The sequence below is a fragment of the Mirounga angustirostris genome, unplaced genomic scaffold (genome assembly GCF_029215605.1).
Source record: "Mirounga angustirostris isolate CCGP_5_RB_7025 unplaced genomic scaffold, mMirAng1.0.hap1 SCAF_2, whole genome shotgun sequence".
Taxonomy (NCBI): Eukaryota; Metazoa; Chordata; class Mammalia; order Carnivora; family Phocidae; genus Mirounga; species Mirounga angustirostris.
This window is the reverse complement of record NW_026991710.1, coordinates 31,436,900-31,454,027: the sequence shown is the minus strand read 5'-3', so window position 1 is coordinate 31,454,027 and position 17,128 is coordinate 31,436,900. Positions and strand designations below refer to the sequence as shown.

Sequence of the window (17,128 nt, the reverse complement as noted above, 5' to 3'; positions counted from 1 at the left end):
CGTTCCTGGGTAAGTACCCCTCCAGGAACTTTAAGATAGAAGGTCCCTCTGGGTTCACAGCTTAGCAAAGTAATGCATAGATTATAAAGCAAACCATCATCTGCCTCCTAGTCTCTGTACATAGCTAGAGGAGGTACATAACTGAAAACCAGTTCTGCTGGCTTTGACAGGAGATAGAAGGGATGAGAAGGTGTAAGAAGGAAACGGCTTCTCGGTTCCCTTTGTGTTCGAATCTCCTTTGATTTCTCAAATGCTTACAACTCGGGAGGTCTGAGATGAGACACTGCTCTCTTCACCTAGAATTTTTCAGACATGACAGAGGTTATGCCCTGGATGAAGTGAAGATAAATCAGCTTTCAGAGATCAGAAGTCATCTAAAGTGGTCTGATTGATTTGCACACAGCCCTTCGGAGTCTTCTTTGTGAAGGCAGCCTGGGAGGGGCTTAGGGAGGGGCATTCAGGTGTGCCGGCTTCTACCTGCACAAGACTGGCTGATGTGATCTCAGACAGCTCATGCTACATCACCCATTTCCACCTTGTACATTGCAGAGGTTAGACTCAAGATCTCCAAGGTCCCTTCCAAGCTTCCTTCAGGAATACTATGAAATATATGCTCAATTAAATGCCCATGATGGGTTCATGCCTGGCAGCCTTCTTAGCTCAGGGTCCAGGCAGAACTAAACTCACCAACTCACCCATCTCCAGGTCCTAATGTCACGAGGATGCCAAAGCCCTTGGAACTTTTCAAGAGACCTAGAGTTGGCTCCTTACCTCAGGGGAGAAGTTTGTAAGAATGAATGCCTACAGCTCAATGGTAGGGGTCACCTGCCCCCTGTCGGAGGTACCCCTTCTCCACGATCAAGAGTCAGGAAGGAAGGAAATAATATGTATTGAACATTTATTGCATGCCAGGTATTTTCATACATTATCTCATTAATCCTTACAACAACCCCAAAGTCTTGTGGGCCCAATTCCTGCCCTGCAAAGCTGCGGGGTCAGGACCTCTGTCTCAGTGTGTCCCGAAGGTGGCACTCCTGCTCCAGTGGGTCTGGAGGGCAGAGAATCAAGCCCAAGAGGGTTTTATTGCAAACATAAGATCTGATGGGAGTTTTGTCTTGTAGTTTGGATTTTTTTTTTGAATGGAAACGTTTATCCTCTGCCTGTCTCACCACTGTGTTTTGGAAGCACATAATTTGTTTGGTTTCACAGGTTCACAGCTTAGAGAGGAATTTGTCTCAATGTGTCTCAGGATGAATCATAGCTCCAATCTTACCCACATCTGATTTAGATGATATTTAGATGACTTTGGACTTCAGACTTTTGAGTTGATGTTGGAATAAGTGAAGACTTTGGGGGTTTGGGAATGGAATGAATGTGTTTTGCACATGAGAAAGACATGAATTTGGGGGGCCAGGGACAAAATGCTATAGACTTCATGTTCGTATCATCCCAAAATTCATGTTGAAACCGAATCCTCCATGTGATGGTATTTGGAAGTGGGGCCTTTGGGAAGGGATTAGGTCATAAGGGTGGAGCCCTCCTGAATGGGATTAGTATCCTTACAAAAGAGACCCCACAGAGCTCCTTGCCCCTTCCACCATGTCCTGACACAGCGAATAGCGAGAAGACAAGACGGCCTTCTACGAACCAGGAAAGTGGTCCTTATCAGACACTGAATCTGCCAGCACCTTCATCTTGAACTTCTCAGCCTCCAGAACTGTGAGAAATAAATTTCTGTTGTTTATAAGCCACTCGGTCTGTGGTGTTTTTGTGACAGTAACCTGAAGGAACTAAGGTAAGTAAAAATAATGGTAATAGAACATAATGTGTATTGAGGGCATACTATCTACAAGACATCACTAAAACCAGTGAACTTTTAGAAGGTGCTCATTACAGGCCACACATTGTTCTGAGCATTTCCAATAAGCAGGCAGGGACCAAGGTTACCCTATTTTGGATCGGGAAACTGCAGGGGCAGAATCAGGATTCAGGTCCAAGCATTCTGGCAACTTAACCGCTTTACAACACAGCCCCTAATTATCTCAAAAGTCTGCTGCAAGGTATTATTTATTCTATCTGGCAGATGAAGATGCTGAGGGTCAGAAAGGTAAACTACCTGACCCAGGTCAGGCTTGGGTAGAGCTGAGGCTCTCTCCACAACGGCAGGAAAGTAAATGGTCCCGAGTGCTATCAGTATGAACACAGGGCTTTGTGCTCTAAGATTTCAGGGATCTCTTCTGGTCAAGAGAGGTTCTGAAGACACCCACCAGCTTCCAGCCAACAGCTGGCTTTGTCAGAGAAGAAGTTCTGCCTGTTTTGTGGGGCTGGAGGCTGAGCCAATACCAGCTAGGCTACATGGAGGTGGGCTTGACATGGGAGCAGATTCTAATGAATAATCAAATGAAGGCGAGAGGAAGGAAGAAAGGAGAAGGGAAGCATGTTCTCTTTGGGTCCGAGGAAGCAGGCCTGCTCAAGGCTACAGCTGGCCAGGCCTAGGAAGAAGGAAATGGGGCCTGAAGCAGGCTCTCCACTGAGGCCACATTGGGGGCTGGCCAGCCCACTCAACCTGAACCCAATTTCATCAGGGACAAAGCAGCAGGCTGGGCCCCTGGGTGTGGGCGAGGTGGCAACAGTGATCCTTCCTCCCTGTGAAGAGCTGGCTTAGCTGATGGACTAAAGGACCCTGACCTCCCAGTGCCCAGGAAATTAGCTGGATGGGGTACATCCCTTGCCAAAGCTTAATTACAACCTGATTCTTGAGGGAGATGAGTCAGTGGGTCTAAGACAAGTTTTCCTCACAAGAAGCCCATCACCCTGCTCTTCCTCTCCACCATGACACTGTGGTGCAAGGCCTATAGGCTGGCCAAGTCAAAAATGGTGCACACAGCCTCTCTGGGGCAAGACATGTTGCTATATAGTTTCAATTCGTAGTTGATATATAGTACATAGAGTTGGTGATTTCAAGTATCCAACTCTGGCCCACTGTGTGCATACAGGGAATGTAAACCACTGAAGCATCCGTTAATTCATTGTCACTTAATATATATCTATCACACACCAGTGCACACCAGTCCCTAGAGATGCTACAGTAAACAAGTCACCTGTCCCCAGAGGAATGTCTTAGGTCCAGTGGGTCCAAGCTGCAAGTAAACAGGAAACTGCATGGCTGGATGAGAAGTGTTGCAAGAAGAGAAAGAGAAGGTACTATGTAAGCATACACAGAAGGCCTTGAACCCAACACAGGGATCTATAAACCCACCTGGAGGAAGTGAGGCTTAAGGATGCACACAAAGGCCAAGCAGAAATTAGCCACAAAATGGCAAAAAAAGGAGTGAGATTATTCCTAAGCTACAAAAGAGCAGATTCTGATACTGGAACTTTTATTACATAAAGTATTCTTGTTTTCTAAGTTTTTTTTTTTTAATTATAAAATATTTCAAAAAGATCAAATAGAATATTATGATAGACACTCATGTAGCTACTACCCAGTTTTAACAGTTTTAAATATGTTGCACATCTGTGTATGTATGTATTTTTTTAAAGAAATAAAATGGAACCCGCACCTCTGCAGGAGGCCGCAGCCAGACCCGCGCCGGAACCATGTTTCGCAACCAGGATGACAATGATGTCACTGTTTGGAGCCCTCAGGGCAGGATTCATCAAATTGAGTATGCAATGGAGGCTGTCAAGCAAGGTTCAGCCACAGTTGGTCTGAAATCAAAAACCCATGCAGTGTTGGTTGCATTGAAGAGAGCACAGTCAGAGCTTGCAGCTCATCAGAAAAAAATTCTCCATGTTGACAACCATATTGGTATCTCAATTGCGGGACTTACTGCTGACGCTAGACTGTTATGTAATTTTATGCGCCAAGAGTGTTTGGATTCCAGATTTGTATTTGACAGACCTCTTCCTGTGTCTCGTCTTGTATCTCTAATTGGAAGCAAGACCCAGACACCAACGCAACGATATGGCCGGAGACCATATGGTGTTGGGCTGCTTATTGCTGGTTATGATGATATGGGCCCTCACATTTTCCAAACCTGTCCATCTGCCAACTATTTTGACTGTAGAGCCATGTCCTTTGGAGCCCGTTCTCAATCAGCTCGTACTTACTTGGAGAGACATATGTCTGGGTTTATGGAGTGCAATTTGAATGAACTGGTTAAACATGGTCTGCATGCCTTACGAGAGACGCTTCCTGCAGAACAGGACCTAACTACAAAGAATGTTTCCATTGGAATTGTTGGTAAAGACTTGGAGTTTACGAATTATGATGATGATGATGTATCTCCATTCCTGGAAGGTCTTGAAGAAAGACCACAGAGAAAGGCACAGCCTGCTCAACCTGCTGATGAACCTGCAGAAAAGGCTGATGAACCGATGGAACATTAAGTTACAAGCCAGTCTGTATGTTTATTATCAAATCTGTAAGAATGCAGGAACATTTACTGATGACAATAATCTGTACGTAGGAATCAGTCCAGATGTGTTTTTCCCTAGCAACTTGTCTGAAACCATATAATGGTGTGCATTTTTCTTTGAGAGGGGTCTATACAATCATTTTCTAGAAAGTATAGGTATCTGTACTGATGTTTTTATATGAAGAACATAGTGTCCTTGTGGTTTTAAAGACAACTGTGAAATAAAATTGTTTCACCTAAAAAAAAAAAAAAAGAAGTAAAATGTTACTCATGGGGTTCTCCTTACATCCCCAGAAGTATCCACCATCCCATGCTGGGTCTATCTTTCCCTCTCTGTTTTTATACATTATCTAGATAAATATTAATCCACAAACAATATACACTCACGTTTCAATTTTTTCCTACACAGTATCACGGTGTAAACTATATTTTTGGCAATTGCTTTTTTTTTTTTTAAACACATTACCACCTTTTTTTTAAGATTATTTATTTATTTATTTGACAGAGACACAGCGAGAGAGGGAACACAAGTAGGGGGAGTGGAAGAGGGAGAAGCAGGCTCCCCGCTGAGCAGGGAGCCCAATGCGGGGCTCGATCCCAGGACACTGGGATCATGACCTGAGCTGAAGGCAGACGCTTAACGACTGAGCCACCCAGGTGCCCCTGGCAATTGCTTTTTTATACTCAACATGGTGTATTTTAACTGCTGAATAAAGTTCAATTGTAATACATTGTGACTATTCCATAATTTAATTATCTATTCCATTTTTGATGGACATATAGAATTTTTCTTTTTTTTTTTTAACCATAGCAACAACACCCTCTTACTTGCCTCTTTGTGCTCATGTCCACAATATATGCCTAGACATGGAACTGCTGGATTACAGGTATCCACCTCTACCGCACATGGCCATATTCCTCTGCAGAATCGCTATGCCAGTTTATACTCCCACCTGCATGCATGTGTTCCTGCTTCTTCACACCCTTGCCAGTCCTGATGTTATCAAGCTCTTAAATTTCAAAAATCTAATGAGTACGATATTATTTTCTTGCTTTAATCTACCCTTGCCTGGTTGCTAGTGAGTTGCCCATCTTTTCATAGGTAAAGAGGCTGTCCAGGTTTCCTCCTCCGTAAATTGCCTATTCACATTGTCAGCCCATTTTTTACAGGGCCGTCTTTTTTTTTTTAACTGATTTACAAAAATTTATTATATATTTTATTTACTTATTTATTTTAAGTAAGCTCTCTGCCCAACATGGGGCTTGAACTCACAACCGTGAGATCAAGAGTTGCATGTGCTACCTGCAGAGCCAGCCAGATGCCCCTGGTTTATACTTTTTTAATGGTTTCATATCTCCTGCCCTTGGGGAAATGCAACGAGATACCTGAAATGAAGAGTTCACGTTCATTTAGTGTAGGAGATACCTCTACTAAATAGTTAATTACTGTCCTGGAAATGTTAAAGACCCTCAGAGAAGCTACAAGGCCTGTGGTGACCACAGGCAGACTAAACCAAAGACCAGCTTATCCCTGGACTTAGGGTGATTTGTTAAATATTTTCTTTTTTGTCCAATTTTTTGTTTAATTCATTTGATTTATTTCAGCTTAGAATTTGACTTTTCATCATTGCTTAGAACAATCCTGAAAAAGAAATCTATAAGGACATAACCACAACTATTAACATCTTCATAACCAAATCCATAGACAATTAGACTAGAAAGTTATCATCTAGCTAAACCCCTTTATTTACCAGTGATGAACCTGAAGTCTGAGAGGTTAAGTTATTCATTTATTTAGTCATTCAATAGATATTTATTGAGCTTCCACTCTAACAGATATCATTTAGGTGCTTACTATGTACCAGACATTAAGCTAAGAATTTCATATAAATTTAAGCATTAGACATTTAAACATTAGACACTAAAACAAAAATTAGACACATTTGATGTCTCTAACAACAGCTTCAAGAGGTAAAATCTGAGAAGTTAAACAGCTTGCCCAAGGTTTATAAGTAGAGGAAAGCAGGATTAAGATGCAAAGATTCAAAAAACAATTAAAAAAAAAAAAAGACATTAAGATTCTGACCCCAGCAAGAGGATACACCAGTGATGCTTGGCCTGAGTTCAAAACACAGCGATATGAACCTTACAGAAGAACAAGACCCTAGCATTCACACAATATGATGTCCTCCTTCACAGATGAGATCCTGTTTTTCCACTGAACAGGGCAATGGATGGGCATAAGAAGCTTATGCCCACACCTAATAGAAACTCATCATGGACCGGTGTGGTCCATGATCCAAGACAAAGAGTACTGATACAGAGAACCCACCAAAGGGTCAGCTCCAGGGGCAGAGTAAGTACTTGACTATCATGGTGAACAACAGTCATGGTCCGTGTCCCTCATGGGGTTCACGGTCTAGAGGAGGAGACAGACATTAAGCGAGTAAGGAAACCGGTGGAATACATAATTACAGAGTGTACTAAGTGCTATGAAGGAAAAAGGTAATGTGAGAGAGAAAGCCTTGTGTGCAAGAATGTGTAGTCATAAAGGCCCCAATTAATGCTAAAACTGAGATGTGAAGGAGGTAGATGTCACAAGTCAGGAGAAAAGCATGTGCAAAGGCTCTGTGAATGGAAGGGAAAAAATATCTGTGAATGCAACAGAGAGACTGGGGGAGAAAGTGGCTCACGATAAAGCTGGAGATTGAAGCAAGGGGCAGATTACCCAGGGCCCTGAGGCTATGCTAAGAGTTGAACTTTATCCTCAGTGTAATTGGGGCAATATTGGAGGGTTTAAGGAAAGGAATCACATGGCTCAATCCTCTACTCTGGTCACTCTGACGACCACATGGAGAAAGGAATCCTGGGGGGGCAGGATGGGAACAAGAGACCAGTTCTCCAGTTTAGGAGGCTATTGTGATGGTGGCTTGGCTTAGGCTGGGGCTTGAGTGAAAATTAGGTAGAAGCTGATGGATTAAAGACATATTTTGGAAACAGAACCAACAGGGCTTGTGATAGAATGGAAGATATGGCGGAGGACATGGTATAAGTGAGACAGAAGAATCAAGAATGACCTCTAGGTTTTAAAAAATATATGAATAAAGAACTGTCTAGAATTATTTCTCAAATGTTTCATGGTTTGTCTTGAATTCTGAATTTTGAAACTTAGCAAACCCTCTCCAGTGGGAAGTGTGAGGGGGAGAGAAGGTCACATGGTCATGACTCTTCTCTAAGGATCAGTAAGGCAGCCTGGGACTGAGACTTTGTATCTTTTCTGGAGGTCCCTTAGAGCATCCTTTGACTGGGAGAGGAATCTGGAATCCTTGACCTCTGGCTGCCTCAGATGGTTCTGAAAAAGGCATCTCCAGCTGGCTTTTTATGGAATAAGACATTCAGAGTCAAGACTGCCACCCACTTGCAGTAGCACCAGCAAGCCACTAACATGTATGACAAACGCCAACTCTTGATCTAGAAAGCTCACGGAATCCTGGAATTCAGCCACCGCAGAGCAACTCCTAGATTGACATGAGACATCTGTGGCTCCATCAGAGCTTTGTACGGAAACCAAGGCAGGGACATAAGCTGCTTGAAGCTGTAAGCTGTCAGTTCCACCAATGCTTACAGCTTGAAACTGTAAGATGTTAGTTCTAAGCTGCAAAATGAGAGCTCATGAATATTATTTAACCATTCAGACATTTCTTTAGAAGTGGGGGCAGAGGGAGAGGGAGAATCTTAAGCAGAGTCCACACTCAGCGCGGAGCCCGGTGTAGGGCTCCATCTCACGACCCTGGGCTCATGACCCGAGCCAAAATCAAGAGTCAGACGCTTAACCGACTGGGCCACCCAGGCGCCCTAACCATTCAGACATTTTAAGATAATCAGTGTTAGTCCACGCTGCAAATGTGTTTCCTATTTTTTCAGCATATTCCACTTAACCCTCAATCTTCTCTGAATTATCGCCTTTTGCTTCCAGGACCTCCTCAAGGCTTTCATCTGGTTCCTGCTAGACTGGGGAGAAGACGTGGGAAGCTCTTGACCTGACCCTGGCCTCTGTTCCTTTATCCTTTGCTATTTCCTGTCTCCTGTTTTCTCTATGGGAGCAAATCTTGTTCACATATTTCAAAAAGTGGGAGCCTTAGCATAGAAGGAGTGTGGAAACAGGGGATGGCAGAGGGAGGATAAGAAGGAACACAACCCACTTTATATGTAAATAGAATGTTAACTATCACAGAAATCATTGCTGTAATGACAGACTTAACATGCCTAGAGTGTGATTTTTCAGGCATTTTGAAACGATCAAAAACCATGAAACGATCAAAAACCACTTAGATCAAGTGCAGAGCAACCCAAAAAGAAACAGCAGCTGCCTCCATAGCATTTCCTAATTTATAACATACTTTGGCAGACATGATTTCACTTCCTACTAACCTTTAGTAAAATCAAGTCCTCCACTTGTGACTAAAGCAGCTGCCCAAAGTTACCCCCAAAGCAACTGCAAGATGCCAAACAGACCTCACCCTGACTTATCTCTTTTACCCGCTCTGGTCTGTTGGCAGGAGAAATGCAGCATGCCGTGGTGAGTAGAGTCACAAGGATCTGTCTGGGCTCCGCAGTCCTGCCCTGGGCAATGTGAGTATGAATGATGCTGGCCGCGGCCACAGGATACAGGAGCGTTGTAACAACTGCAGACATTCGCCAGCCCTACTCCAACCTAGTCCAGCATCTTGATGCACAGCAGTAAAGGGCCACTTCTGTTTCTAAGTTGAAGGCAGTTTTACTGAGAGTCCTTTCAGCACCAAGATAAATATACTTGTTCTCCAATTCATTCCAGGACTCTTTTTTTTTTTTTAAAGATTTTTATTTATCTGACACAGAGAGATTGAGCATAAGCAGGGGGAGCAGTGGGCAGAAGAGGGAGAAGCAGGCTCCCTGCCGAGCAGAGAGCCCTACTCCGGGCTTGATCCCAGGACCCTGGGATCATGACCTGAGTCAAAGGCAGATGCTTAACCAATTGAGCCACCCAGGTGTCCCCATTCCAGGACTCTTTAACCCATGGCCAAGTGTGTGTCTGCATTTGAGTTCATATGCAGAAGAAAAAAATTCTATTTGCAAAAGGCCCACCTCAAAGACAGGCATTCACAGGTATTATCAGAACTCTTACTCCTAACCTGAGACCGCTAGCCAGTAAGTGACCGAGCCAGGATTTGGATCTGGTGTATCATGTGATTAACTGCTACACCGAGCCTGTGAACTCAGTTACCATTAGGGGTCAGGCAGACAATGCAAATGTGTGAAATGCTGGGTGGAAGGCACTAGAGAGTAGGAAGACAATGCAAATGTGTGAAATGCTGGGTGGAAGGCACTAGAGAGTAGGAAGACTGGTGAAATAGACTCTGCATGCCAAGCAGGCACTCAATGAACTGCTTTTCTTCTTCAAAACAAAAACAAATCTGTAGCAACCTGTCAGCAACCTTGCCCCATTATACCATTAGTGGAAACTATTGCTAACTGCCATCTTTCAAAGCATTTTGACACATTCATCCTTTATTTATTTATTTTTTAAGATTTTATTTATTTATTTGAGCGAGAGGGAAAGAGAGCACAAGCAGAGGGAAGAGGCAGAGGGAGAGGGAGAAGCAGACTCCCCGCTGAGCAGGGAGCCCGATGTGGGGCTTGATCCCAGGACCCTGAGATCATGACCTGAGCTGAAGGCAGACGCTTAATGACTGAGCCACCCAGGCACCCAGACACATTCATCTTTTAAATAAATAGTCTTAAAATGGTACTCTGAATCTGGGCAGAAATAAGGTAAAAGATGTAGTTGAAGTGGCCTAAAGAAGGGATAAACAAACACTAGTGGGGTGTAGAGGTGTGAAAGCAAATCCAATCCAGGAAAGCCTTCTGGAGGAAGTGGCATTTGAGCTGAGAGAGATGGAATGCTTCTTGTAGATTATGGAAGAGAAGAACCTCTCTGGGTAAAAGAAATAGGAATGAGCAAAAAAGGGGAAAGCTTGGCTATTTCAGGAGAATAAACAGGGTGCCTGGCTGGCTCAGTCGGTGGAGCATGTGACTCTTGATCTTGGGATTGTAGGTTCAAGCAACATATTGGGTGTAGAGATTACTTAAAAATAAAATCTTTAAAAAAATAAATTAAATTAAATCTTTAAAAAAAAGGAGAGTAAACAGTCTCATTTTGTTGGAGAATAGGGTACAAAATCGTGGAGTTAGAAAAGTATGAAAAATCATCATGGTCAAGGCACTTGACTGTCGAGCTAAGGAGCTTGGCATTTATGGGTTGGGCTTGGAAGGTAGACAGGTCAGAGAATGGGTTTTCTAGGAGACAAATCTGCTACGTTGATCTTACAGACTTTTTTTTCTTAAGTAAGCTCTATGCCTAACATGGGGCTTGAACTCATGACCCCAAGATCAAGAGTCAAATGCTCCTCTGACTGAGCCAGCCAGCCGCCCCATGATCTTACAGACTCTTTCTTAAGCATACATTTTTCCTAGACAACTTCAATCTGAAAAATATGTCATCATTCTTAGCATATGTTTTTAAAAGTAAACTTGGTCACCATAAATGTATATGAGAAAAGGGGCACAAAACTAGCAAATCCAGCAAATGCGGCCATCTGTTTCCACAGCTCTGAGTACAGATCAGCAAAAATAGAATTTTTAAAACCACAGAACTAAAGCTGAAATCACTGCCAGTGTAGGATTCCACAAGTGACTACTTATAATTTTTTTGTCTGGCGTCTTCAATAAAACATATCATCTACAGGACATCATGGAAAACTATCATCTGTTGCATGAGAAATGCAAGAAATAAAAAAGGAGGGAGGGAGGAGGAGAGGATATGTAGCTTGCTGGAAATGTAAATCAAATGTCAGAAGTGACCTTTTTAAAAGTAATGACGAAGGAAAAGAAAAATATCAAACAATCTGTTCTGAACTTTTACGAAAAAGCAGTAAAGGGTAAAAAAAAAAAAATTGAAATTTGGAGTCAGAGAGGCTATGTTGGGATCTCAACTCTCTCCTTTTAGTATATATTCTTGTGATGAGCTAAATTTCCTCATCTCTAAAAGGATAATATTACTTATGCCTTTAATGCTGATAAGACGGTGAGGGATAAAAGCATTGCGTCATATCACGTATCACATATATTCGTGTCTTTTCTTCCTGTGGAAAGGAAGGGATGTGCCTGCCATCTTGAGTTTGTGGCCATGGATAGTTCACAAACCCATCTGCTGCTTATGTTCTCCCAACACATGAAGGGAGTCTAAATGCTGACCCAGTCAGCGGGAGGCTTCATGAAAGCGGGAGGGGGGGGGGGAAGCAGTGAGAGGGAGTGGCATCAGTGCAGATAACCCCAGAGACCAGATAACAATCATCATGTTCCACCATGGCATGAATCAAGTGACTGCTCTGGGGGGGGCTTATTACTGTACTCTCCTCTCCTTTAGATTCTTATTAAAATCAGTGGACACCCTTGAGCATACCATATGAGGTCTAGCAGGGAAGATACAGAATGGAGGTCCAGGAAAAAGCCATTCAGAGATTTTAAATGTATTAAAGCAAAGCACAATGAGGCTAATCTACTGGAAATTCAATCTTTTGTCCACTAATATTTACTGAGCACCTATCTGGGGCCAGATACTAGGCAGACTGTGGGGATAGGTCTGCTAACAAAATGAACACAAATACCTGCCCTCAGGAAACTTATATCCTAGTGGAGAGAGAGAGAGACAGACAACACACAAAATAAAAATCTTTACGCCATAGTATGTTAGAAGTTAATCAGAAGCAGACTGTCTAGATTACAATCTATATATATAAATGGAAAAATGGAAAGTGTACACTTTGAGATAAAGTATGGTTAACAGTGGTTATTCTTGGAGCGCAGGCCACTCATGATAAATAAAGGGCAAGGATTTTTGTGGAAAAGAGTAAAATGGAGGGGCGCCTGGGTGGCTCGGTCGTTAAGTGTCTGCCTTTGGCTCAGGTCATGATCCCAGGGTCCTGGGATCGAGCCCCACATCAGGCTCCCTGCTCTGTGGGAAGCTTGCTTCTCCCTCTCCCACTCCCCCTGCTTGTGTTCCCTCTCTCGCTGTTTCTCTCTGTCAAATAAATAGATGGAATCTTTAAAAAAAAAAAAAAAAGAGTAAAATGGAAACCGCACAAGAAGACATGAGAATAGCATGATTATGAGAGAGAAAAAGAGAGACATGTACATGTATAGGAATCTCTAAGTATGTCTGTGTTACCTTAGGAAAGAAATTGGGAGAGGCATGTTTCAGAAACAAGATGGAGACAGAGATTCCTTTCTTACTTGTTACAGTTTCTCTCTTATTTTAAGACTTTTATTTATTCATTTGAGAGAGAGAGAGTGAGAGCACAAGGCGGGGGCAGACGCAGAGGGAGAAGCAGACTCCCCGCTGAGCAGGGAGCCTGACGTGGGGCTGGATCATGACCTGAGCCGAAGGCAGACGTTTAACCTACTGAGCCACCCCGGCGCCCCTACTTGTTACAGTCTCTTAAATTTATCAGATTATAAATAGCTTTTAACTTGCAGGGATGAAAGAGTTCTATATGTACTGATACAGAAATCAGTTTGTGATGCAGAAAGTGGAAAGTGCAGGCTACAGAGCTTTGTATCCTGTGAGCATGTATATGTTACCTACATAGAATTTTTTTTTTAACAGCATCTAGTGTTAGACAGCTGAGTGAGTTAGCCCACAAACGTCTTATGAGTCCTCTCCCTTCCTCACCACTCACATGCAGCATCACCAGGTAATGACTTATGTCTCAAAGCAGCCTTCCAAATGCATCCTCTTCTCTCCAGTCCACCTGCCACTGTCCTGGGTAAACCTAGTCATCTCTCCCCCGAACGACCACATACATCTCCTTACTGATCCCGGCCCGTCCTCCACAGAACTAGATTTACTCCTCAAAACACAGATCTGATTATATCACTGCCTTGATTCTCTCATGACAACTAGATCATGTCCAGTCTTGGCATGGCTCCCAAGACTCTTCGACGTCTGGCCTCACCTACCTGGGGTAGATAATGATTCCTGACTAAGAACGATTCCCCTACTCCTCTTTACTAACAGAACCCTAATTTTGTACAATTAATGAACAGAGACCCCTGATCTCAGGCTTTAGTCCCAAGGATGCTCATGAGTTGGCACATAGTATGCAATCCTTTATTTTGAATTATTATTATTTTTTTTACTAAATGAATGAACGGTATAAATTAGTCATGTTTATACTATTCCTCTTCCCAAGTGATTAGTCTACAAATCAACATGTGACCCAGCTTGGCTAACAGTTATATTAGAAGAAGTCAGCCTCATCCTTTCTGCTTGGAACTCACTTGTACAAGGAGCTATAGCAGCCATCTTGGAACCAGGAGGTCACAATCAACATAGGGTATCATGAGATGACAGCCTGGATTACTGGTGATATAGATCCAGCCACTCTGGAACTTCTTTTTTTTTTTTTTTTAAGATTTTATTTATTTATTTGACAGAGAGAGACACAGAGAGAAAGGGAACACAAGCAGAGGGAGCGGGAGAGGGAGAAGCAGGCTTCCCGCGGAGCAGGGAGCCCGACGCAGGGCTCGATCCCAGGACCCTGGGATCATGACCTGAGCCAAAGACAGACGCTTAACCGACTGAGCCACCGAGGCGTCCCACCATCGAAACTACTCAATATACACAGTTTCCCAGACTTGACTCATGCTCACTCCTCCCTTGAAGGAGCTTCCGTAGATTTTACCGGGATTCTCTACACATCAGCCTTGGTCACTTTTCTCAGCCATTTTAACTTATTTGCACTTACTTGCCACTATGTTTCTCTACGGTCTTTTATCCAAGTCATTATTAGGCAACGAAAGGACATGTTTAATAGGTAAAATGATTTGGAAAGATCTCAAACTTAATGGCAAAGTAGTAGATTTGATATATCACATTATATAACTGGTATGTTCTGCTTCAGTAACGTGAGAATTTAAAACTACCTAAGCGGGGCGCCTGGGTGGCTCAGTTGGGTAAGTGTCTGCCTTCCGCTCAGGTCACGGTCCCGGGGTCCTGGGATGGAACCCTGCATCGGGCTCCTGGCTCAGCAGGGAGCCTGCTTCTGCCTCCCCCTGCTCATGCTCTCTCTCTGTATCTCTCTGTCTCAAATGAATAAATAAATCTTAAAAAAAAAAATCATGTAAGCAGTGTTCTATTGCCGGTAATGACAGGCACACACCTTGATTAAGCCTTAATTGCACATAGCATTCTGACACGTTTTTTAAAAGTCTGATATTAATATGTATTAGCTTAACATACTCCGAAGAATTCTTCATGATCACTCCCAGATTAAAAGCACTATCCCTCTCTTATCTAAGGAATTCCTACCTGACTCTATTTCATTAATTAACAACATGCTTTTCATACCACACTATATTCCCGTGTATCTTTTTTAATATTATTCCAAAATTTAGCATTCATACTTTTCATCCTAAATTTGCCAGGAAAGGCATCAAATCACCTGATTTGAATGCAAAATGTGCCTGAGTGCCAGGGTGGGAAAGGCATGGGGACATGTGTGGGTAAAAGTCCCTGGGGCTGTCAGACGCCTCACACCAATCAGCACAAAGGGACGACTGCACATCCTCAATCAAATGAGTGGATCTGCTTTGATTTCCCCTGTTAAATTAGCACAGTTTTTCTGCAGCCCGGATCAACTCAAAACCATCACCTTATCTGTGCACACCACAAGGACATGAGAGATGACGGAAAAACCAGGACTCCAGATACGGAGGTTTTAATTCACATTCTTCCAATGACTGCCCAAGAACATCGGCCACATCACGAGGACTTTAAATCATACACTGTAAAAGTTAAAAATCTAAAAACTACTCTGTGCCCTCATCCACTGATTGAGTGAAGACCACAACCCAATCTCAAAGAACAGTGTGTGAAGATGCAGGATAAGCCATCTCGAGGCCACTGGTGGGCACGGGAGGCCCCTGGGCTCTGTGGTCTCCACCTTGCCAGCACCGGTAGCTCGGGGCTGCTCTCTATGTGGGTCTGCCCCACCTTTGCATTCATCTCCTTGCAAAGTCTCCCATGGTAATCGTGAGTTATTACAATCAAGGGAAAGGCTTCTTTATAGCCTGAGGACTCGTAGGCATTAATTTATAGATTGGTTCCACACTCGCAGAGCAGGGGCCATGGGAAAAACCCATGTCCATTATCAACCGAACTTCAGGATAATTTTCTAAAACCTAAACCTCTTAACGGCTTCCTCCTCACGGCAAAGACTGGGACCCCTTTCTAGATCATCAGTGTTTTAGTCTCCTGGACAAATACTATCACCACTTCATAGATTCTAAGTGTTTTACTGAACAGATATTCGGATAAAAACTCTTTGTGTCGTTTAAACACTGAAAGGCAACAGATTTTCAAATAAGCAAGGTCCAAACTGGGTTAAAAATGCATACTATCGGTCAGTCATTTCTATTTCTCACTTATAATAAATAACAAAATTCTGTCAATTCAGTACAAAATTTTCCTGCAAAGAGACCATCAAAGCACTTCTCCATGAGTCAAAAAAAGAAAACTTAATCACCTGCGCAAAAGTCACTATGCTTTATGATGTCTAAATCCACTATATTAGGCCCTCTACCCAAAGATTAACATAAAATCCTCTTAACAATACTTTGTGGCAGGTTCTGTGATGATACCCACCTTACAGATGAAGGAACTGAGGCACAAAGGGGTGACATCATTCACCCAGGGCCATTCAGGAGCAGAAGAGCAGCTCAGACTCACTGCAGAGCCTGTGACCTCTTTCCATGGTTAGCCTGTCGTACGTAAGATTATACTGAATAGCATCGTCCTGGCTTCTCAATTCGGTTCCCCGCAAAAACGGGCCCCGAGAAAAGGAATTGGGGGCAGGATAGAAATCCCCGGAAGCTCAAGTGACAACACAGGAAAGAAAGAAAAGCCCCAGACTGTGTGGTCATGAACGGGTTACTTCTGGGGGCCACTGGGGTTCAACTCCACTGGGGAATCAGAGGAATCCCGGAGAAGAGGGGTGAGCACACTGCAGCCACCAGGTCAAAGCCGACCCACTACACCTCTTCCTGTAAAGAAAGTCGAACTTTCTGGCACCTAGCCCAGCTCATTCCCTTCACAGGGTCTGAGGCTGCTCTCCTGCGGATGGGGCAGATTCGAATAGCAGCAACAGAGATCGTGGGGCCTGGAAGGTCGGAAACATTTACTATCTGGCCCTTAAGAGAAGGAGTTTGCTGACCCCAGATGTCAGCAAACATCCGAGAGAAGAGACGGAAGCTGAATATTTATTTACCTTATTAGTTTCAGGTTGCCCTGAGGTCATTAGATCCCCAAAACTGCCAGGCTGTCCTCAGGCACTCTGAGCTCACCCCTGGGGCTCCTGAGAAAGCCTCGGGCTGAGAAGCAGAGAGATGTGGTGGCTAAAGTGAGAAGCTCCCTGCACCGAGCTGTAGGTGAGCTCGGAGGGCCGTCAAGGGCCACCCGCCGGGCAGCAACAGCATGGACTACGTCCCACCTCTCTGGGCCTCAAAGCCTCTTCTAGCACAAAAAATAATAATCATATTTAGCACAGAGATTAGTGTAAAATTATACTGGAAAATACACTCAAAAAATTTAAAAGGGCTCGATAAACATT

General features: G+C 43.4%; 2 protein-coding genes across 10 annotated transcripts in view; one reads left to right on the top strand and one right to left on the bottom strand.

Moving 5' to 3' along the window:
* TBC1D1 (TBC1 domain family member 1) overlaps positions 1-17,128 on the bottom strand; it is a 230,385-nt gene that overhangs the window by 164,396 nt on the left and 48,861 nt on the right. The window lies entirely within an intron of this gene.
* LOC123848969 (proteasome subunit alpha type-1-like) lies at positions 3,558-4,607 on the top strand. Its single transcript, XM_045881810.3, has one exon. It carries the CDS (start codon positions 3,601-3,603, stop codon positions 4,390-4,392), a length of 792 nt encoding a protein of 263 aa, XP_045737766.3. The 5' UTR covers positions 3,558-3,600; the 3' UTR covers positions 4,393-4,607.